The 23,494-nt window shown below is 40.4% G+C and overlaps 1 protein-coding gene across 3 annotated transcripts; it reads left to right on the top strand.

Annotated features, from left to right (window-relative positions):
- Positions 1 to 9,941: 9,941 nt before the first annotated feature.
- PARP11 (poly(ADP-ribose) polymerase family member 11) lies at positions 9,942 to 23,016 on the top strand. Of its 3 annotated transcripts, none has more exons than XM_032985889.2 (8): positions 9,942 to 10,072; positions 12,541 to 12,669; positions 12,768 to 12,888; positions 14,128 to 14,203; positions 15,737 to 15,809; positions 15,897 to 16,027; positions 19,726 to 19,877; positions 20,301 to 23,016. In XM_032985889.2, the coding sequence occupies exons 1-8, from the start codon at positions 10,037 to 10,039 to the stop codon at positions 20,612 to 20,614; spliced, it is 1,032 nt and encodes a 343-aa protein (XP_032841780.1). In that variant the 5' UTR covers positions 9,942 to 10,036; the 3' UTR covers positions 20,615 to 23,016. The 3 variants fall into 3 exon arrangements, with proteins under 3 accessions (XP_032841780.1, XP_032841781.1, XP_032841782.1); XM_032985890.2 differs by having other exon boundaries at positions 9,973 to 10,399; XM_032985891.2 differs by lacking the exons at positions 9,942 to 10,072; positions 12,768 to 12,888 and having other exon boundaries at positions 12,550 to 12,669.
- The last annotated feature ends 478 nt before the right edge of the window (positions 23,017 to 23,494 follow it).

Raw genomic sequence — 23,494 nt, 5'->3', positions numbered from 1 at the left:
TTAAACATTTTCTTATATGTTAAAGTTTGGAGGATGGCTAAACAAGTTACACTAATGCAAAAATTTCCCCCTCTATATATTTCCTTGTGTACATATTAATTTAAACCACATTTAGTCAAACTTTGATTAATTAATATAGTCTAACCAAACACAAAATTTCCCTCAAATTACAATTAGATTATAGTATTATCTGTATATAGGCAAGAGGCAACCACACTGCCACTCTGTGGACGAGATAAATTGACTTTAGTTATGGAGCAGATTGTGGTGGTGCAAGCCCCGCATCGTGGGCTACTCATTGCTTGGCATGATTCCCCCCTTCTGGGTCCCATACCAACCCAAGAAGGATTGCAAAAGGCAGTGGACCAGAGCATTAAGGTACCTGTCTCCTGCTTCCCCTATCGCTTGGGAATGGTAATGACAATCAATCAGCCTAGGGCATCTGTTCCTCAGTCACGGCACAAAGGGTGTGACACCAGCAGACCTTAAAAATCTAGCAAGTTCTGGGCCTGCGCAACTGGTGGAGAGTACCAGAGTATTTAATTATCTGAGTTGAGCCAAAATGGAAAATTACCTGACAATTATCTCTGATCCTATAAATAGCAACCCTAAGCGAGACCCTCTAAGCTCTCCTGGATCACAGTGGGCTGTGGCTAGTATCTCCCCTGAGCTGGGACACTTCTCGGGCACAGACTCCTTAAGGTTTAGAGACCATCTGCTGACAAAGCTGATGAAAGATCAGGGCAAAGTCAAACTTCTTGTAGAGAATGTAATATAATGCATTTTGCTTCAGCCATATAGGCAGATGGAAAGTATATTAGTCTCCAAGTACCCGATCAGAAGGGGAACTGAGGTAAGGCTTGGGCAGACGGGCTTAGGGCTGTATACAGCATTCAACTGTATTAGATATAGTGCTACAGTATTCCTGGAACAATAGCCCAAGCAGTCAGATAACCAAGTGAAGCAGCCAGATAACTAAGCACAGCAAGGAGCATGCTCCAACCCCTGGAATCGAACATTCAAGACTGAGGAAGACGCTGAGCCTTCCTCCTGAGACCCCCAAAAAGACACCTCGAACCAGACTGCCCAGACTCAGAAAGGGAAGATCCGATGTTAACAAGTCCCCTGAACCAATAAAATATGTAAGAGATTTCTGGGAAAACTGATGAATGTGTAATTGATAAGGACTATAACCATCGGAAACAAACCACAGCTGATTGCACTTAGTGGAACCCCCACCTTCCCTATGCGCCCAGTACTGTAATAAAGGGCTTTGCTTTGCTAAAATTTGTCTCCCAACTGACTCTGTTTCTGATCTATTTCCCACATTCTCAAGGCTCGATTATCACCCATTGAGAAATGCTGATGCATTGTATTTGCTCTAAACTTGAGAAGAGGGAAATTTTACTTTATAAGCTAGTCTCTTCCATCCACCTCTCTAACTATCTGTATGTTTAAATACATACATTTCCTTCATTGGTATAGGTGTCTACATATTTCACTGGACCCAAATATTTCTGTTTGTGTGTCTATATTTTGCACTTACACATGTGATAAATAATAGAAAAATTTTGCTTTCGCTAAAATTAATTAAACAATTACTTTTACTGAGTTAGGCTAAAGCTATTATTACTACAGCGATCCAAATTTTAAGAAAAGTAAAAGAACTTACTAGTGGGAAAAGAGAAGGGAGGGAATTGATCAGAGGAAACAACAACCCAACAGCCTCCCCCCCCTCCTTGGGATGCTCACCAGATGGTCCATATCACAGGGCGGTAACTCCTTTGCAGTGGACTGAGAAAGAACAGGACGGGCCATCCCTGGTATCCCTTGTCCTTGAGGTAAGAGAGGAACTGAAACCGCTGAGCCAGAAAGACAAAGGACAAATTGGCCCAGGCCTGAAGGACAAGGTGTACGTGACCACAGGACTGAGTTGGCGCAGAAGGAAGGGTCAGCGAGCGAACACAGTGAAGAAGACTACGGGCCTTCATCTGCAGCCCCCTGCCCACGACCCCCAGGGAGCACTGCGCAGGCGCGACGGGAGGAATCTGGGGTGGGGGGTATGTTAATGATTTATTGGAACTAATTGTAATATTCCCTCCCTATCCTTGGAGTAGTGATGCATATGTATTAGGGTAGATGAACATGTAACGGTTTATACAATAACAGGGAGCCCCTTTGGCTCCAGAGGGCCTGCCATTGCACCCAGCGCTGTATTCTTTGCTCCACTGACTTTGTCCCCAATAAAACTTTTTTTATCTATACGTGGGCTTGTTTCTCACAACTGGGGGCTCGTCCGGGAGGACAGAAGCCTCACCGCCGTGGGGCCGGAGGGCCCTGAAGCGAAGGCGCGCCCCGCTGAGTTCAGGGGTCTCTTCGGTTCCCTCCGGCGCCATCGGAGGTCGACGGTGACGATCCCGGCGGGGGACTCGTGGGCCAAAGAGGGGGTAGGGCTCCCTGGAGACCGCGGCAGCCGTTACACCTCGTGCACAAGACCCGGGCAACGAAAAGGGGACTGTAAGGAGGGCCCGGCTGGCGGGCTGGGGGGAGGACTGAAAGGTGTGTGTGTGTGAGACGCGAGGCCCAGGTCGCACTGGCGAAGTGGTTGTGGAGTCTTTGTAACCGCGGGTCCGTGCTCCCGCGAGGGGGACGGCCGGTGAAGAGACGAAGCGAGGGAAAAGGAGTGAACGGCTCCCCCGGGAGGGAAGGGGAAACAAGACACTTCAGTTAGTCTGGTTGAGTGAACAAGAAACTAGGAGCTGGATAGTTGAGTTCCCAGGGTAATAGGGAGCCAAGGATTGCCATGTCACACACAGTCCTTTAGGGAAAGGCTGGGAGGAAAAAAAAATATATATATATTAGAAAATTGGGATTACAGCCCATGTACCAGAGGGAAGAGTAAGATCAAGATGGTAAATTATTGTATGTTTGAATGGACTAAAGGACCTATCAGGGAAGATTCGGTGAATTGGCCAAAATATGGATCAGAAGAGGATTGGATTTGTCAAGCTCTTAATATTTATGTTAATTCAAAAGAACCATTTAATCAGGATGAAAGTGAATATGCCTCGTGTTGGAGGGGGTCGCAGAGATTTGGGATTTTTTAACTGAAGCAGGAGGAGGAGGTTGAAGAAGGTGAAAGGAAAAGGAAGGGAAGGAGATGGGACCCTTTGGATAATTTACCCCCCCCCATATAACCCGGCACACCTAGGAAATCAAGGGGTGCAGCAGGAAGATGTGGGTGAGGAGGCCCCTGTTGTTAATATCAGACCTGAAACCGGGCAGCAACGAAGGGGGGGGGAATCGTTTAAGGGAGCACGGGGAGGCTGGGGTTAATCCCTCGTGGGAAGTTCCAGCGGCAGGAATTCAAGGGGGGATGGGATTTGTGGATGTGCCGCTCACTAATGTAGAAGTGAGGGCGTATAAGAATTAATTTAGGAGGTTATTAGAGGATGCTGTGGGGCTGTCGGAGGAGATTGATCAATTTTTGGGACCCAGTATATATACATGGGAGGAGATGCAGTCGATTATGGGAATCTTTTTTTCTCCTGAAGAAAGACAGATGATCAGAACGGTTGGAATGTGGATATGGGAGAGAAAAAATCAGCAGGGGATACCCGGGGAACAGAAACTCCCTGTAACCCCTCTGCAGTGGAATCAGAATGAACAAGAGCGGAGGAGAGATATGAGTGACTCTAGGTCATTATAATGAGTCTGGATGAACTCCTGAGAGAAGCACAGAAAGTAGATATTAGGAAGGATGAAGAAAAGGCTAAAACTAAAGCTAAAATTATGATAACTGCACCAGAAGCTGTTAGAAATAAACACAGGGAATCTCAGAGGAGAAATCACAAATTTGAAACAAGCAAGGGAGTGAAAGGGAAGGTGGAACCAAGAGGCACCACTGGCTAGGGAAATCCCAAGGGGATGTTTTTATTGTGGGAAGGAGGGGGGGCATTATAAACAAGAATGCCCCCAGAGAATACGGGACCTGTTGGTGTTTGAAGTAACCCAACAGGATGAGGGTGGTAATCGCTAGGGGTGTCAGGGGCTCTACCTCCTGGGGGGTATACCAACAGAAAAGCCCTTGATAAATTTGAAACTAAGACCCCAGGAGGAAGATTATGTAAAAGATACAACTTGGGCTGTAGGGGCTAAAGGTGAAGGGGGTTTCAGTCCCAGTTATAAAGAATGTGTTAATACAAGGGGAAGATCAATATGCTGTTAATGATCTGTTGTTAATGCCAGGGGTAGGATGTAATTTGCTAGGTAGAGATTTACAAGTGCAATTAGGAATAGGTGTGGTGCTGGATGAAGGAAAACTAGTGGTTAAATTACTAGAATTATGGGAGGAGAATCGGGGAGGATATTCAGGAACCAGAGCATAACTGTTTGGATTTTATAAATTATCAAATGAAAATAAGAGAAGATCTGTTAGATGAACCTTTTCCCTATAGAGAAAAACTATTTATTGATGGGTCCTCTTGATGCCTAGAAGGAAAAATAATATTGGGTTATGCAATTATTGAGGGGCAGAAGATGGAAGTGTTTGAAAAGGGGAAATTACCTGCTGGGTGGTCAGCACAAGCCTGTGAACTCTATGCCCTAAAACAGGCATTGGTGTATTTGAGAGATAAGGAAGGGACAGTGTACACAGACTCATAGTATGCATTTGGAGTGGTCCACACATTTGGAAAAATATGGGAAGAAAGAGGGCTTATAAATACAAAAGGGAAGGAGCTAGTACACGAGCAGCTGATCAGAGAAGTTTTAGAAGCCCTGAAGCTCCCTACAGAAATTGCAATTGTGCATGTGAAAGGACATCAGAGGGGAGCATCGATGGAAATAAGGGGGAATAATTTAGCAGATTAAGTAGCCAGAGAAGCAGCTACAGAATGATCATCAGTAGTTTTATTGGTAGTAACACCAGGGGTTTATCAGAATTTAGCCCCAAATTTCACAGAACAAGAAAAGGATATACTTAAAAATAAGGGGGGGGGGGAAAGATTCAGAAGGAAAATGGACTTTAGCAGATGGAAGGTAGATGTTAAATAAAACATAATAATGAGAAATTCTGTCATTAATACATCAGAAAATACATTGGGAAACGCAATCACTTTGTGATCATTTTCTTAGACAATATGGGTGTATCGAAATATATACGGTGGCTAAACAAGCAGTTGATCGATGTCTGATTTGTTAAAAAGTGAACAAAAAGGTAATGAGGAAAAGGTGGCTGGGGAACAGGAGCTAGCCATACAAAGCCCTCAGGTAGACTTAACAGAGTTACCTCAAATACAAGGGTGGAAGTATTTGTTGGTATTAGTGGCTCACTTAACTCATTGGGTGGAAGCAATCCCCCACACCAAGGGCAACCGCAAGCATGGTATCCAAGGTGTTATTGGAAAGCATTATCCCAGATATGGATTAATAGAAAGAATAGACTTGGGCAGAGGAACACATTTCATTTTAAAAATTATGCAACAACTACCTGAAGCCTTAGGGATTGAATGGGCGTGGCACACCCGATGGCATCCTCAGAGTTCTGGAAGAGGAGAAAGAATGAATCAAACTTTAAAACAAACCTTGACTAAGTTAATGATTGAGACTCAGATGTCTTGCATTAAATGCCTGCTGTTGGCCTTATTAAGGATCAATACTCAGCCACAAACAGCCCTGGGAATTTCTCCCTATGAAATGATGTTTGGATTGCCATATATGAGTAATGACAGGGATACTGTCACCCCTGAAGTAGGAGATCAGTATGTAAGAAAGTATGTAATAAGAATAGCTAACACTTTAATGAAACTAAGGAAGAAAGGGCTTCTACTTCAAACACTACCATTGGATTTTAATATCCATAATGTAAAACCAGGTGATTGGGTATTGATAAAAGTGTGGAAAGGTTAATCATTAACTCCCAAGTGGGAAGGTCCATTTCAGGTGCTGCTGACCACCGAGACAGCGATCCGAACAAAAGAAAAGGGGTGGACTCTTGCCTCCTGAGGAAAAGGACTGGTGGAAAAGCCTCAGGAGTGGACTGTGGTACCATCAACTGATCGACTACAAGTCACCCTCAAAGGACTAAGTAAATTCATCAGGAGGGGATTGAATGACTCTTAACCAGTGGTTTGACTGGGTTTTTGACTGGGTTCAGAGGTAACACTGTGAAAATTTACTTACTCATTTACTTACTTGCTGTATAAGGAAACAAAAACAAAAAATAAAATGTCAGGGAAAAGCTGGCGTTTACCGAGCATTAACTGGCAGACATGTGACAGAGTGGCTCTTGGTAATAGATTATGAGCATTTTGGATTCGATCAGGCATTGCTAGAAAATCAACCTAATAGGGTAATACCTTGTCTCGAGTGTATATGTGGATGCCATGAAGCGTGGGTTTTGTGTGAATGTGAAATGTGTCACCGGAGGTGGTATTTTTTGCAGATGGAGAAAATTGTGTTATAACTGTACAGGGAAGGGGCATGAACTGTAACCTTGATTTACGGGAAAAAAGAGGTTAGTCCCCAGAATTTGTGATGTCCCTGAGAGTTGATGGAAGGACACTATCAGGAAGTGCCAAAAATTTTGCTTTGCTTCAAAGGAGCTGCACTTGAATTGACTAACTCTTAACACACGGATTCGTTAAACAGTAGAGGGCAAGACTGGGTTAACCTCTGTGCTCGCCACCAGGAAGACTTGTATCTCAGCTGTGGGCTGCAACCCCATAGGCATGAGAGGTGGGAGTATATGTTATACCGGACCTCTGCTAATCATCCTGATAGGGTTTGCTTTAATCGTGGCAACTTTGTGCAGCAAGTGCTTTACTGTCATGTCCAACATCAGAGTGGCTTTGCTTTCCCAAAGACAGAAGGGTGGAGATATTTTTAGTGGGAAGAAGAGAATCCAAGTAAAAGATGTGACACAAGTAAAACAGCCAGTACCAAAACCGCCGAAAAGACCTATAACAGAATTTTCGACATGGTTAAACCAAACATAGACAAGGTAACAATAACTGTAACACTACCAATCAACAGCTTTCTACCCAAACCTACTTAAACAGCATGTGTCTCAGGCTGGGCCGAGGGATGTGCTCCCAGACTTTGGGGACGGGGAGGGGAAGGAGATGGTGGTTTACGTAAGCAGATACAACTACATGGGCACTTGAATGAGGAACATTTACAAGGGCAAAAGATATGTAGTAAAAAGGCAAACAAAGCGAGGGCTACCAACATCAAGGCTGCATAATAAATTGCTGCCCATACATAAGCATGCTCCATTGTTTTCACGGTTTTGGAGGTGCAAGAGTGAGAGCGCAAGTGGTCAACCCGCCTGGTCCGTAGGGATCGGGAGTCAGGGTCCGCATATGCAGCAGGAAAATGGATTTCCACGCCCCCAGTCCAAAGCGCATGTGTTGTTGGAGGGTCTCGAAAGTTCGGCTATACCCGGATGGCAAAAACAACTGCCAGGCCCGCCCAGATCTAGGCAGCACAGGCATTCTGGGTGGAAGAGAAGCTTCCGCTCATTGGGCACTTGGACCTTCCTCGGTCAAGCCGCTAGCCTGGGGCTGGACTATCCCACTAATCTTACTGATCCTGCTGGATTGCAGTCTTGGGAAGATGGGAGTAGGGGACGATCCCGTGTGCGCTGCCCTGCTGTTGGGATTTTTCATTATATTGGTGGTGACCATCGTTGCCATTGCAGTATGCGAGGGAATGTCTCGAGGCTGGTGTCGGAGAAGATCACCTCCTCCCCCCAATCCTCCAAGATCACGAAGACAACTAAGACGCCCTTGAAACCTTGATGAGGTGATGGAAACAGACTTATAGTTCAAAGAAGAAAATTTTATTAATCAGCGGAGTTACCATGCGGCGCGTGACTGTTGTTCTTGGACTCTTTCTATCTTTCTATCGCTATCGCCCCCGTGAGCAGGGGTAACAAGAGCTCAAAGGACAACATCCGAAGGACAGTGCTGATATCTTTGTTTCTTACTTTTTCTCTTTCTCATTGTGTCGCGTGGGACTTTGCTGGATTGCTATACAGTTAATTATTTCAGGTTCTTGTTTGCTAATAAATTGTTGATTATTGTTTACAGAGTGTCTGATAGTACGGTCGACTGTGCAGTTCGGCGCACAGCTCAAATTTGCTTAACGCCAACAGGTGAAACAGTAGCAGCAAATTGCATGTTGGTCACAACATGTTGGATTAACTGAACAAAGCAAGGAATAACACATGGCAAAAACATTAAGGCGACAACTGCACATAGCAGATAGATAAAAGCTGTTTTACCCATGGTGCTCCAGGTAACCAAGACCATAAACCACCCTCAGTGTTAGACTCAAAATGGTGGGATGATCTATTAGGAACTTCCTGATGGAAAAGACTGGATTTTTCTTCCTTTGTGCCATCGTGGGCTTACTATTTTTACCATGTTTAATACCTTGCTTTATATGGCTAATATCTCATGTTATCGTGGGGATGCAAATAACAGCAATGCTGGTAAACCCTGAAATGGCAGCAGTGTCTGGTGCCCACAAAGTTATGATACTAAGAAAAGAATGAGACTAAGTGTCAGTAAACTCAAGCAAAATATGGTATTAAAAAAGAAAAGGGGTGGATTGTGATAAATAATAGAAGAATTTTGCTTTCGCTAAAAGTATTTAAACAATTACTTTTACTGAGTTAGGCTAAAGCTATTATTAGTACAACGATCCAAATTTTAAGAAAAGTGAAAGAATTTACTAGTGGGAAAAGAGAAGGGGGGGAATTGATCAGAGGAAACACCAACCCAACAGCCTCCCCCCTTTTCTTGGGATGCTCACCAGATGGTCCATATCACAGGGCGGTAACTCCTTTGCAGTGGACTGAGAAAGAACAGGACGGGCCATCCCTGGTATCCCTTGTCCTTGAGATAGGAGAGGAACTGAAACCGCTGAGCCAGAAAGACAGAGGAGCTGCAAATTAGCCCAGACCTGAAGGACAAGGTGTACGTGACCACAGGGCTGAGTTGGCGCAGAAATAAGGGTCAGCGAGCGAACACGGTGAAGAAGACTACGGGCCTTCATCTGCAGCCCCCTGCCCACGACCCCCAGGGAGCACTGCGCAGGCGCGACGGGAGAAATCTGGGGTGGGGGGTATGTTAATGATTTCTCGGAACTAATTGTAATATTCCCTCCCTATCCTTAGAGTAGTGATGCATATGTATTGGAGTAGATGAATATGGAACCACTTATACAATAGAAGGGAGCCCCTTTGGCTCCAGAGGGCCTGCCATTGCGCCCAGCCCTGTATTCTTTGCTCCACTGACTTTGTCCCCAATAAAAGTTTTTTTATATATACGTGGGCTTGTTTCTCACACACAGATGTACATATATATATATATATTGATTTAGGGTACCTTACAGTAAGCTAGTGTGATTCTTGCCATTCTCAAATCTGTAATTAAGCCAGTGTTCTAATTACCACATTTTCTACCAAACCACCTCGTTAATCTTCAAATTGGTCAATTATTAAATGCTGCTAAAATTCAACCTTTTGCTCCACACCATTAATAAACCCTGAGTTGCTATTAAATCATAACTGTGTCACATTATTTTCATCCATGACACACCAGAGCACTTCACCGCCAAAACGGTACCGACACCCCGCGGCACTGCAAAGACCGCCAGAGCCCTCAAGACTGGCAGGCGGCGGTCACAGCAACGGCGACAGCGGGCAGGGCGCCCCACGCCCACGGAGGGGAGGAAGGAGGCGGGCGGGCGGGCAGGTCACAGCTCCACCCGGTACGAGGTACTCCACCCCCCCCGCAGCACGACAGACTGTGACCCCCTCCCGGCCTCGCCCACCCTGCTCGTCATTTCCATACTAGACCCCGCCCCTCTGTGTGACGAACCCGCCGTTCGCGACCTATAACAGCTGTTGCTCCGCCCCTTTCTCCTGCCGCCGTTAACGGAAGCGCCCGGAGGCCGACGCGCTCCGCCTGCTGCCCGTCCCGTACTCGTTCCCCCTCCCACCCCCCCTCCCCACCTTCCGGGCAGCATGTGGGGAGCGAGCCCGGGCTGGGCGGCCGATGCGGTGAGTGCGAGCGGGAGGGGGATGGGGGAAACGGCCGCTCCTTCCGCCTTTTTCCTCCTCAGACCGGCTCCGTCCTACGCGCGCCCCGCAGGCCGCTTCCCTTCCCCTCCCGCTTCGCCTCCGCCGGCGAGCGCGCTGCCAGGCCGGGGAAGGGGGTGGGGGGCGTAGGCCACCATCTTTGGGGAAACCTACGACCCAGTTGGAGAGGTACTGGTGCTGTGCGTAGATCGACCACTCTGCCGCGTCCGTGAGCTCTAATGGGATCAGTTCTGGAGGTGGTCGGTAAAGGGGGTGAATGCAACGGTGGTCCCCTGCAGCACAGAGGGGGTAAGTGGTGATACGGCTGCAGAGAGTGTTGTCATTTCACGTTGTGTCCTGTACTACTGCTAATGCTGTTCTCGCTTTCCCACCCTAGCCCAGCACTCTTAGCTCAACCGAGTCTCCTGCTCAGGTGCCTTGTTCTGTAAGGAAGAGCCAGAGTCCTTTATCAGTGCTGTTGTTACCAGCAGGGAACCATACAAAGTTGATGTTTGTAGGCAAAAGAGTCTTTGGCAGTAAAGCACAATCAACCAAATGGAAGTGGACAGCAGAAGATGACAGACAGATTAGCCCATCAGGATGCTTCTGTATTTTTTACTGTGAGGGTGGTGAGAAGCTGGAAGAGGTTTCCCAGAGAAGTTGTGGCTGCCTCATCCGTGTACATATACAAAGTCAGGCTGGATGGGGCTTTGAGCAAACTGATCTAGTCAAAGATGTCAGATGTCCTCGTCCATGGCAGGGGAGGGGAGGGTTGGACTAGATGAGCTTTTAAGTTCCCTTCCAGCCCAAACCATTCTGTGATTCTACATGCTGTAAAGCGTGCTTATCATTCAGACTTGCAAGTACTTCTGGAAAAAACGTGGCAATACAGCTTTTGGACAAAAAGCTGCTTGTTCCTTATAAATGGTGTGGGTTTGATTTTAAATTCATCAATAAATCGATCGATTCCCTTCAAGCATTTTGGAGTTGTATCACCTTTGTGAACAGTTACCTTGTTTTCATTGCATTTTGGTCCTTCTTCAATACTTCTGAGTATTCTGGAATCTACCTGCTTTCCCTGGACTTTGTGACCATGTGACACATGGATTGAATGTAACATTTTTGAAAACTATGGGAATAACTGTCTCCTTAGTAAATAGTTTATTCTGAAGGCTGGGTTGCCCTCCAGCACAGCATAAGCGTGGAAGGTGTTCCACTTCTTGGAAGCAAAAGTTAAGTTGAGGAAATTGTTGGAAGAGTGCCAGTCTTGGTTAAGCAGTTAGAGTGGATGAATTGCTGACTTCTGGGAGTAGGATGAGCTTCTTTCTCTGAAAGATTCCCCAACCTACTTAGAATTTTTGCTGGGGTGGGGAGTGGCACAGAGGTCATACGTGTTAGGAGATACATGCAAGTATAATCAAGTATTTTCAGAGTTTTCAGGATTTTATTGATGAATGAAGGAAAAGCTGAAATCTGTGAGAGACTGTTCTTCTGAAGGTATTCCAGCATAGTTCTTGGTAGGCTTAAACTTGCCTGTCTGCTTTTTGAACTTCCATAAACTTGCAGCATCCACAGCACACCATGAAAAAGAATTCTGTAGATTTGTCTGTTTTATGAAGAGGTTTCTCTTTAACTTGTTTTGAACTTCACATGTGCAGCCTTTGATACATGTCTCTTTCTTATGTTGGAAGAAAATGCGATTTGTTTTTCCCTATTCAGTTTTGTTACGATTTTGTAGACCTCTGTTATATCCTTCCTCAGTCCTTTTTCTTCCGTCCTGCAGAACCCTAACTATGGTAGTCATTGCTTGTGTGGAAGCTACACTGGCTTTTGCTGTGAACTTTCTCTCTAATTACAAGTATAGAGTACCAGCAATTTTACTGTGTCAATTTTAAGTGGGTGCATTAGAGGTCAAACAAACCTTCATGCAGTGTTGAAGAATAATGCACTGTGAACTTGCATGATTAAATAATTATATTCTTTGTCTTAGTTTTAAAATTTTTTCCCTAACAACTTCTGATATCCAGTCTAATTTGTTTACTGTTGGTGAGTACCTAGTAGATGTTTTCATCAAGCTATCAGATATAGCCCAAACACCCCGTTCCTGAGTGGTACTTGGAGCCTGTTGTGTATATGAATGGCCTTGGTCATATAAACATCAGTATGAAATTTAGCACCCCTCTTTGGTCTGATAAAGCCTACAGCTCTTGCTTTTACCGGCACACTTATGGACATTGAGAGAGTTTTTAAAATGTTTAACTTAAAGGATAATACTGGATAAATAGCAAATTGAGAATTTTTCTCTGAAAAAGAGAAAAAAAATACTCCCTCTACCTGCCAGGGTTTTAAGTACTGCAAAGTTGTTTTATTTTGCTTTTTTATGAATTTCTCAAATAATACATTTTTGCAAACAGTATCAACTTTTTTGTCTATGTGTGTGAATATTTCAGGAAATGCTTCAAAGGACATCAGAAGATTTTTTTCCAAAGGTGGAAAGTTCAGCTGAAGAAATGGATACCTCTGATACCCAGTGGGGCTGGTTTTATTTGGCTGAGTGTGGTAAATGGCATATGTTTCAGGTAAATACCTGTGAAGTTATATTATCTCTGATGAATTCCATACATCAAATTATCTGTTGCTGAATTTGTCTAAATGTGCTTTTTCATTTATTTTGAAGACTGATTCAAACAGTCATTGCTCTGTTAGCAGTGAAGATATCGAAAGGAGCTTCCAAACAAACCCACATGGTTCTGTTTCTTTTACTACTGCTAAATTTAACTACATGCTAGACTTTTCAGGTATGTATCTTTTCACAGAGTAAATTTAAATAAAAGATACCAGATATACCAGTTCATTTGTTCATACAGCGAATTACTGTCCTCGTATCTAGTGCAAAAACTTGTGATTGGAAATGTATTCTGTACTGAAAAGTACATAGAAGTTTTTAGAAGCAGCTCCCCTGTTGCGTTTTCTAGTGTAGTTTACTAATAAAGTAGCATGTCTTGTTTAGTAGTTCTCCATCATGTTACTGCCACTTAACTCAGCTGTAGGTGGTATGTAGCATACACCTATGAGACTGGGAAGTTTGAACCTTTTTTCTTTAATGTGCAACTGCTGGCAAGCTTGAAAAACTTCTGTATAAGAAACATTGATAGGAAAGAAGCTTTCTGCAAAATACTGGCATTAAAGTGATTTTATAATTCATCAGGTGGTTGAAGCCAATTCTGTTGCCAGAATAACAAGGTGATAGGCAAAAGGATTTTCTAGTAGACTGTAAAGGTTTCATTTATACCATGCTTGTAAATTACAGACTCTTACAGGATTCTAATATGTACATTAATTATAAATTAATTTGTCCTTTTTTCAAAGGTGTGTTCTAATGACTTCCTTTTTATTTTTTTTCTTTTCAATCCATAGATTGTTTATTTTCTGATTTAATTATGAAACAGCACTATGCTTAAATAGAAGCCTTTTCCAAATCAAAGAAAATAATAGTATTTCAAATACAGAAAATGGGGACAGGGTAAAACATGGATGTACTGCGAGTAAAGTAGTATGTACCAATACAAGGAGTTTTATGCTTACTTGTGTTGAAATGTCTGTTTGAAAAAGTTTTGTTTTGCATTCAGAATAAAAACATTAATGCAAATACTAAGCAATAATTTGTATGTTGCTGTTTGTAACTCATGATGTCTTGCATTAAGGATAGTAGTAATGTGCTTTGTCATCCTAGTTGTATTAAAGTCAGTGGAAGCTTTGCCAGTGATTTAGTGGAGCTGAGTGTTAGATGGGTATTTTAACAATAAACATTTTGTTTATGTAATTTTTGCACATTTTGCCAACTCGTTTAAATGACAGTGAGTCTGAGGCCTGTATTTAGAAACATTTATCGAAAATGCTGATTTGTTAATTGTTGAAATAGGAATTCCTGTCAAGCAACTGTGGGGGTAGTGATGTTATTTTAAAGACACTTAAATGTTTCATATGCTATAGATGCATTCCAGAAACTTTCATCCTAACTCTTGTTTTATGCTCAGTGATGAAACAAACCAACCTAACTACCCTTAAGCAACGTCCAATAAAACGAGCTCCCTTTTCTATCAGTGCTTTCAGGTAAGGAAATAAAAGGAAGGCTCCTTATTTTTATTTTATTCCTGATTTTTCAAAGTAAAATGAAAGAAAAAATATTTCTATTTAATTTTTACATCAAATAATTTGAGAGCTGAACTGAGGTGGGAGAGCTAGTCGAGTGAAGAAAAGACATTTCAGAGGAAAAGAGTGAGAAAAGAATTTTTAGTTTGCTTTTTATCTTTTTTTCTGAGAAAGTAAAGAACGTGTAGTTTCTGTTGTGGAATACTGATTTCCTTTGGCAAGGTTCTGAAAGCTGTGCCTGACTTCAGCCATTGGAGTCCCTTGCTGTAAATACCTGTTGAATCAGAATTGTTGTGGAGAAGCAGCAGCAAAAAATAGGAGTAGTTTGTTCCATTGTAATAATGACTTCATAAATTATTTAGAAGTATTATTGTAACAGCAAAAAAGATTTCTATTTTCTTGCCTGTATGTTTTAATCATTTACTCTAAAATGATTTGAAATTACAAGAAATTGCATCAAACCCCCTGCAGGTTGTTTTATGAGTTTAATTGCTTTAGATTGTAAGTTTCTTATAATTTGATTGGTCATTAGATGTAAAGATGTGCTTGTGTAAATCTGATACTAAACAATAAACTGATCTATGCAGTGATACTATCACAGGTAAAATTGACTATATGGGATATGTGGGTTTTTTTCCCCAAATAGCTTCATAGAAAAGGAATATAGTTCTGAATTGTAGTCTGGTTATACTTTCAAAAAGAAATTTGGCATTTTTAATAAGAAATGTAGTAGCAATCTTTTTATACTGATATTCAAGAAGGACTGTTTTTTTGAAGTGTCAGCTATTTATTTAATGGGTATCTGTTGAAGAGTGCATGCAATAATGTGGCAATTTGCTTGTGTTTTTTGTTTCTTGAATAATTGTATTCAGTACCCTTTTTCCATGTGATGACACCATTCTTTACTTTCAGGAGATTGCTTAATTTAGTCCCAGTTTTAAGACTTAAAAGCTGCTATGTGTGTGGTGTATATGCTTAAAAAACTTCTTTTTGTGAGGGTTTAGGTTTTTTTTAAAAAAAAAAATAAAATTCAACTATAATTTTCAGGTGTGTATTTCTAATGTGATGCTTTTAAATATGAGGACTCAGTTTCCAGAGGCTTAGGCAAGTTGTAATTCCTCATAGTTTGGAATGTCCAAGATGTATCTACACTCTCACATTTCTAAATTAGTGTTGCTTTCTTGATGATTTTGAGCTTTCTGACCACTTCTTCTGATTTGTCTTTCTAGCTTTTGTTGGATAGATGGTATATTAAAGCTGTTAATTACTATGGTTTATTTATAAAAACCTAAGCCAGAATTTGAATAAAAAATAAGACCTCTTGCCTTCTAATCTTACCTGCTGACAACAGCCTTTGTTTGAATTAAAAACCTAATTAGTTTCGTGTAAGTTCTGGGGTTTTTTGTGTACCATATTGTTGGGAGCAGGAGTTTGACAGTAAGAAAATGCCTCATGCCTTTGATATGATGTGTTTTTACCTTTTTTTGTTTGAAGTTTCATCTGTGAAAATGAGGCTATCCCTATGCCTTCACACTGGGAGAATGTAAATACTGAGGAGCCATATCAGGTAAGAGCTGGTATGCAAGTTGGTCAAAAACACATCATAATGAAATATTGCATCAAATTGAAATTGTACTAACCTCTTTTTTTCCAGCTTATTCCATTGCAAAAGAAAACAAATGAATATAATGAAGTTTCTAGTCTCTTTGGAAAAACAATGGATAGCCACCGAATTAAAAGAATTAAGAGAATACAAAATCTAGACTTGTGGGAGTTTTTTTGCAGGTGAGATTATTTCTAAAAACCAAGAGTCTTAGGATTGTTTACTGAGCAAATCTTGAAGGCATGAAGCAGAAATATGTTTAATTGCTTTTATTATTAATGAAAATAAGTGTTACTTTTTATCTTTTTACAAAATTTCTTATTTGCATTCTTCTGTATTCAAAATCCCATTTTCAGGACTGTAACTGCTGCAAGTGCAGAAATGTAGAAATGCATTAGATGTAGCACAAATAAAACCAGTGCATTAAAGATGTTGAGGATGTCCAAGTGGTAGATGCCTATGATACTTACAGTGAAGTAAGGAGAACAAAAATAAGCTTTACGTAAAACAAGTCCTTGACAGGCTTGTATTATTTTTAATTTTTAGTGAACAAAGCAAATTAGTATATGTGGCTTGTTTAACTTCTCAACTTTATAAAACCTAGGACAGAATTAAGTGACCAATTAGCACGTATTAATGTAATTTCTTTAGTATGCTACAAAAGCTTTTTCTAAGTTCTCTGCTTTTCTTTCTTCATATTGTGCTAGCCTGGAAGAAGTAGGAAGTGCAGAGTTCTGTTTCCACTTACTTCATAGTATCAATCTTAAGCAGTTGCATTTGGCAAAAGTTACTTGTGTAGCCTCTAAGGAGTACCTATTGGAATCAGCTTTAAAGATGGATTACGCTATTAAAACCAACTGAACTAAGTTAAATAATGAGGAAATAAGGAAATGTATATTAAAATTTTGCATAAGTTGTATGATTTTTTGAAAGATATGTAATTTATTAATTAAAAGCTATATCATTAATATGCATAAGGAAATGAATTTAAGTTCTTGGTTAAGAGAGTTAGCCTTTTCTTCATTACAGATCTGTTTGGTTATATTTGCTTGTTTAAGTATTAAGGCTCACATGCTTGGCCTTCTGTTTCAATATCTACATTTCTACAAATAAGTTTCTGCAGAGGTGTATTTATACCATCTTAATACCAATCTTAGTTTTTGAGAATATGAATTGTAAATAGACAAAATTGTAAATATCCTTTGAGTCTCTAGGGGCGGGGCAGAAGATGACCTTTTTGCTTAGCTTAGGAACTGATGTCATTTGGAGAGAGTGTACTAGTTTTCCTAGCTAGTCAGTGAGTAGAATTCATGGTTTAAGAACTCTGAATCTATGGATGCTGTGCTAGAATATTCTCAAGGTACGAGACTGAGAATGGAAATTAGAATTTCATACGTCAGGAGTATTACAGTGTTGCCGTATAACTAACTACGAAAGAAGGTACTTTTTAGTACCTGTACGGTATAATAGTATATGGAGAAAAGCAATATCAGTTTTAAAACTTTTTTCCAGTGTTAAAAAAAATACAAGTAACAATGAAAATTGCTAGAATAAGTGTATGCAGTTGAGGCTTAGCTGCTTTTCTGCTGAGGGTAAAATACAGCCTTGGAGTAGATGGGCTTACACACACTGGTATAGAAATTATTGCCCAGTAGTATGTTACAAAGAAGTAGGTATTCCAGCATTTCCAATTCACTAGAAGTTATTTTGGTGTCCCATGTAGGAAAGTGAAATTGACAGAAGATGAATTTTAGTCTAACATATTTTGGAGTTTGAAGCTGTAGAGGAATACAGCAAGTAGAAAATGGTGCTTGCTCAATGAGATTTGCTGACTGTCTTTATAAACAGCTTGAGTACTTGCATATGTACAAAGAGCGTATCTCTGGGTGTTTAGTTTTGCTTTAGCTTTCTCATTTGAATGAACTAGCTGTATGGGAGCCTTCTGAGTGGTAGATCAACTTCATTTTGGTTTACTGGATTAGCTTGTCACTGCTGGTGGAAAGTGCTAAGACAGTGGTTTTTTGTAGTAGTTGGACTCCTCCGTTTCTGTTCCAAATCAGCAGAAAGTCCTTCTGTGGCATTTCTGCATTCTGCAAATCCAGCTTCCCAGTGTGATCAGCATATTCCACTACTTATGAAGAACAATTGCTACTTAAACTTTTGTGGATTTGAGCAAGTGTTTTATTTCATTCATAAGGTCAGTGACTAAATTCAAACATTGCTTGAATGATTATTTGCATCACTGTGGTCAAAACATGTTTGCCTGTTCCCATATTAATGACAGTTTTAAATTGGTATTATGAAATCAACTAGTTGGAGATAGCAAAGATGTTACAGAACATTTTTGGACGATTGATTATATACCTTTTCTGTAAATTTGTGCTGTTCCCCTATTTCAAGAGAAGTTACTGTAGGCTACCTTACACATTGTCAGAGATCAGCAGCCAATGATAAAGGGATGCTGATTGAAAAATTTCAAATGTTCAGCCTTAGCTCAGCAGTGTTGCCTTACACAGGTAGTTTTCTCAAGATGCAGGGAATCATGGGTCCTGGGATTTGTTGAGTAGTTAACAGAGTGGAACTTGAGTGCCTGGAACCTCTCTGCCTTTGACACAAGATGTCACAAATGAGATTATTAGTGAAATCTCCCAGATGCCCTTGAGGTTCTACTGATATTCTTCTGATTTGGAAAGCAGTTTTAGGGGAAAAAAACACCAAAAAAATGAAGTTGCCAAGACGCAGTTATTTTAGTTTGCACTAAATGGAGGAGAAAAAAAGCAAGCTGAAAAATAAAACAGAATAAACACATCTTTCAAGCTAAGAACTCCAAGATTTTCAGTTGCAGCATCATGCCGTTAATATGATGAAGAATATTAACTGCCTTTTTCCCCATACCTGATTGATTAGACTTCCTCAGACTACATCTAAACTGTAGGCCCTGAGAACACTTCCCCAGTTCAGGTGTGCACTCCAGTTATAAGCCGATTGCTTAATTTGGTAAACCTAAGTATATGCCTGATAAACGCAAGTATGTAGCACACTGCCCCATGCACTCTGGCTTTTATGAGAAGAAAATTCAGGTACATAGACAAGAACAAAGCTATGATGCACTCTGACTTATTTTTGTCTGGACAGTCAAGGGATCATAACTATGAACAGCTCAGTGATTTAGATACAAATTGAGTGTCCACTTCTTCATGGATCTTAGGAAAACCCAGATGACAGTCAGTTAAAAAAAACTGATGGAAACGACATCAGTTCTGTAATTGAAGGTATGCCACGGCCTTCTGTCCATGAGACTGTAATATAGGTTCACCTGTAGTATAAGTTTTTTTCAAAATTCTAGACTAATGTAAACCTGTCATGAATGCCTTACCTGTTTCAGGAAGTATGCAAACCATAAATTTAGAAAACCATTATAAAATTATCATAGTGAAATAATTTCACCTAAAAATACAGGTAATTTTATTTTTAATATTTTTGCTGGTTTACCTGGGTAATTATACTTTATAATCCACTGACTTTATCCCTCCCACCATACTATTTAAGTAGGTGGAGCGGGAAAAGTACCTTTCTCTTAAAAATGTATCTGCAGAAAATGAAACTAATGCTAAATGAACAACATTGATAAAATTGGTATAAAAGACTTTTTTCCTAATCTTGGATTACTTTTGAAAATAGTCCACAACATCCAGAGTGTGTGATTTCTAAAAAGGTGTCTTAAGAATTCTGATCTGTTTAAAATCTAGAATCATCTAGACACTTGTGAAAGTGAAACGTATGGAATGTTTTGGGTCTGTCCCCTCTGCAGTGTTTTCAGAGTAGTAATTTAATTTGGTTGTACAGATGTTTGTAATGCTGTATTATGTGTTCTTTGTAGGAAGAAAGCTCAACTAAAGAAGAAAAGAGGTGTCCCAGCTATTAATGAGCAGATGTTATTTCATGGCACCAGTAATGAATTTGTAGAAGCAATATGTATTCATAACTTTGACTGGAGAATAAATGGAATGCATGCTGCTGTATATGGAAAAGGTCAGTATTTTTGTCACATACAACAGTTTGGTAATCTTAACAGTTCAACATTAAGTGTTCCCTATAGTATGTTCTTTGTGATTTACTCCCTGTTTAATATAGCTCTGATTTTACAGCAAATGTAGTTAAGAAAGTTAGGATGCAGTAAGGAATGTAATTGTCGCGACTGGCTGGTAGGACCAGGGAGTGTGGGGAGGGGATGCCCAGCAAAGTAGTGTTGATCACAAGACCATCTCCCTACTAAAACGTTCCGACTAAAAATATTCAGTCATGTTGCTATAATCTAATGATTTAGAGAAAAAAAAAAAATTGCATTGTTAATGAACAGGAAAGGACATTTTTCATCATCTTGATACCTGTATCCATGCTCTAGTAGTTAAATTGTCTTGATAAGAATGTCATCGGATTTTTTTTATTTGAAAGGGACCTATTTTGCAAGAGATGCATCATATTCCAGTCGCTTCTGCAAAGAGGACATGAAGCATGGAGATACTTTCCAAATTCATGGTGTGAATCTGCAGCCTTATTTGCAAAGACCAGATAAAGTTATGTTTCTCGCTCGTGTATTAACTGGTGACTATATCAATGGTGATTCAAAATACATGAGGCCTCCTTCAAAAGATGGAAGTTTTGTGAACTTATATGACAGCTGCGTGGATAATACCTGGAACCCAAAGATCTTTGTTATCTTTGATGCCAATCAAATCTACCCTGAGTACTTAATAGAATTCTGTTAAGTTTAAAAAGAACTGAACTGAATATTATTTGAGTCTTTTTGATACTTTTGTTCCTTTTGTAAAGACCACAACATAAAAACATGAAGCATGAAAGGAGAGAGGTGAAAGAAAAGCTAGCATATGTTTATGGAAGAGGGAAGCTGTTGAACATTTAAGAAAGACTGTTGAACTGTTTTTAAAAATACGTAAACTTTACTAATGTGTTTTTCAAATATAGAGATTATTACAAATTTGCAGTTGCTTAGTGAGCCTTAAATATATTGGGCATTGGTAAGTTTTCAAAGGCAAGATTTATGTTTTGTTTTTTTAAAATATATTACAAGTATTTATTCATGTGGTAGAAATATACCCATAATATAGTATACATATGATGATACCAATCTTTTATGAAGATTGTCTGTAGAACATAAAAATAACAGCAACCAAAAAAAACCCCAGGGAACTTGGCTACATGTGTGCATATGTCTGTGTCTGTAGTACACATTGCTCTGTGTTTGGAGGTCTCTTAGTTTGGATTCTAAACCCATAGAAAAAATGATCTGGAGAAAACTGATGAAGGAGCTATAAAGTTAACCAAAGCTGTTATGTTTAACTTTAGGTACCTTTTACGGTAAGCTACAGTTACATACTTGTAAAGATTTAATCATATATTTGCAAAATTGCAAAATCCTTGCACTAGGTGTTGGACTTTGGTTTTGATGGAAGTGATACACATAAGCTTTTGTGGTTAATTGTTTGGTATGTAATTGCTGAGCTCAGTGTTGAGATATCAGCAGGTCCATACACCTTTCTGAATTCTTATTCTATAGAATTTTTGCCCTCTTGTTATAGTGTGCATGTGCATGCACTAACATTCATGCAGCTGCTATGCTACTGTGATTCTTGGTCAGGGCTTACGTAGTACTCAGTGCTTGTCTACTTTTTGTTACTGAAGACGATGTTTAGATTAATTTTACTGGAAATAATACAGTTAAACTAACAATGAAAATTTCAAAATATGCCATCCTTTAAGTTTTAAACACTTTAATAGAAAGCTTTCAGTAACACGTGTTGATCGGGTTTTCCTAACAGGTATAGTTGTGAAGTTAAAGTGTGTTTTTCACATGTAGAAAGAGCAAAAGAGACGGACGGTATTTGGGTAAAGAACAAACCTGGGTACCTAAATACATGAAGAGCCTGAAGAAGGGGTTGCTTCAGTAAAATGCACTGAAATGTTAAGCCATGTCCTACAAAATTGTATCCCTAGTGTGTGTTAAAGGACCTAAGGAGGACTAAGGTAGAGTAAAACAAGGTCTAAGTGGAAGCCTTTCAGGCTGCTTTGGCTACTACCAGTAACAAATCCTTACAGAAATATATAATTATGGCAGATGCAGAATAATCTGTGTTAGTCTGTCATGGAATTGCTAATGGACTTTTTGGATCAAACGTTATGTTTAAGATCCGTTGTATTTAAAAGGCACTGCAGCTGGCATGACCAAGTCTGCTCAAAATCACATTAAACCTATGGAACTAGAAGCAGAATATGACTACTATCTGGCATTATAGCTGAAGATGCAAAACATCTGTTCCTCCTCCTTAGTGCTGTTATCTTTGACTGTCAGTGGATCTTGCACAAGTTGGGTGTCTGTATTTGTAATTTCATGGCAGCTTTTCCTTTTGCTTCTCCTCCTAAACTGTCTAGGGCTAAGATGCATTTTCCTTTATGTTGGTGCAACAGCGAGTATGATCTCTGATCCCAGTTGGGAACTCCAGGTTCTCCTGTCGTAAACATGATTTGTGTTCAATTCACCGCTATGCTAGCTGTGTAAAAGGCACATTGTTCCCCACATTGTATGAAATATTTAATAGCAAATCACACAGGGAATTTGTATATTACTGACTCCTTTTTATTCTTATACAGTATTCTACAGAACATACATTTTATGAAGCATATATGTGCTGTTCTTCATTTTATTTGGGCTTTTATTTCTTCTGAGGTCTGAACTGATATTTTAGTTAAGAAACATGTTCTTTTTTTGTGTGTCTCATGAACACAAAATACCATAATCTATACTAATTTTCCTGACTTTTCCAGTTGTTTGTGTGGTGGTATCTTGTTTACTACTTAACTCACTTGAATGGAAGTATCTTAATCTTACCAAATCACTGTACAGTTATAGTTTCAGCTGCGCTTTTAATATACTGTTCTGCTTTCTGGTGTCCATTTTTGTCCTGATGAATCTTGATACTGAGGGTATCTGTAAAGTAGCCATCCTTTTGTTGACAAGGGGAGATTATTACTGTAACTCTACAAGTGGCCAATACAAGAAATAGTTGGACTTAATAAAAGGAACAATGAGAGAGAATAGGAGGAAAATAATTTCTTGGACTACAGAGCATTAAAGAAAAGGGATTTGGTCTGATTTCTGGGTCAAGAAACTGGCTATTTTCTGTTACTATTTCATGTAGTGAAACTTTATGCTCCATTGTCTTTTTACAGACAGCATGTCCTTGTGAGAAACAAGCCCACGTATATATAAAAAAAAAGGTTTTATTGGGGACAAAGTCAGTGGAGCAAAGAATACAGCGCTGGGTGCAATGGCACGCCCTCTGGAGCCAAAGGGGCTCCCTGTTATTGTATAAATGGTTCCATGTTCATCTACTCTAATACATATGCATCACTACTCTAAGGATAGGGAGGGAATATTACAATTAGTTCTGAGAAATCATTAACATACCCCCCACCCCAGATTTCTCCCGTCGCGCCTGCGCAGTGCTCCCTGGGGGTCGTGGGCAGGGGGCTGCAGATGAAGGCCCGTAGTCTTCTTCACCGTGTTCGCTCGCTGACCCTTCCTTCTGCACAAACTCAGTCCTGTGGTCACGTACACCTTGTCCTTCAGG

Source organism: Tyto alba, unplaced genomic scaffold (assembly GCF_018691265.1).
Source record: "Tyto alba isolate M040663 unplaced genomic scaffold, T.alba_DEE_v4.0 Super-Scaffold_21, whole genome shotgun sequence".
Lineage (NCBI taxonomy): Eukaryota > Metazoa > Chordata > Aves > Strigiformes > Tytonidae > Tyto > Tyto alba.
This window is presented reverse-complemented; position numbering and strand designations above follow the sequence as displayed.

What these genes read in the sequence shown, in the direction of transcription:
- PARP11 (XM_032985889.2), top strand. Translation starts at nt 10,037, where the DNA reads ATGTGGGGAGCGAGCCCGGGCTGGGCGGCCGATGCG. An exon ending in GTAAATGGCATATGTTTCAG is followed by an intron (nt 12,670 to 12,767) that starts GTAAATACCTGT and finishes TTTATTTTGAAG; the next exon opens with ACTGATTCAAACAGTCATTG. An exon ending in TGCTGCTGTATATGGAAAAG is followed by an intron (nt 19,878 to 20,300) that starts GTCAGTATTTTT and finishes TTTATTTGAAAG; the next exon opens with GGACCTATTTTGCAAGAGAT.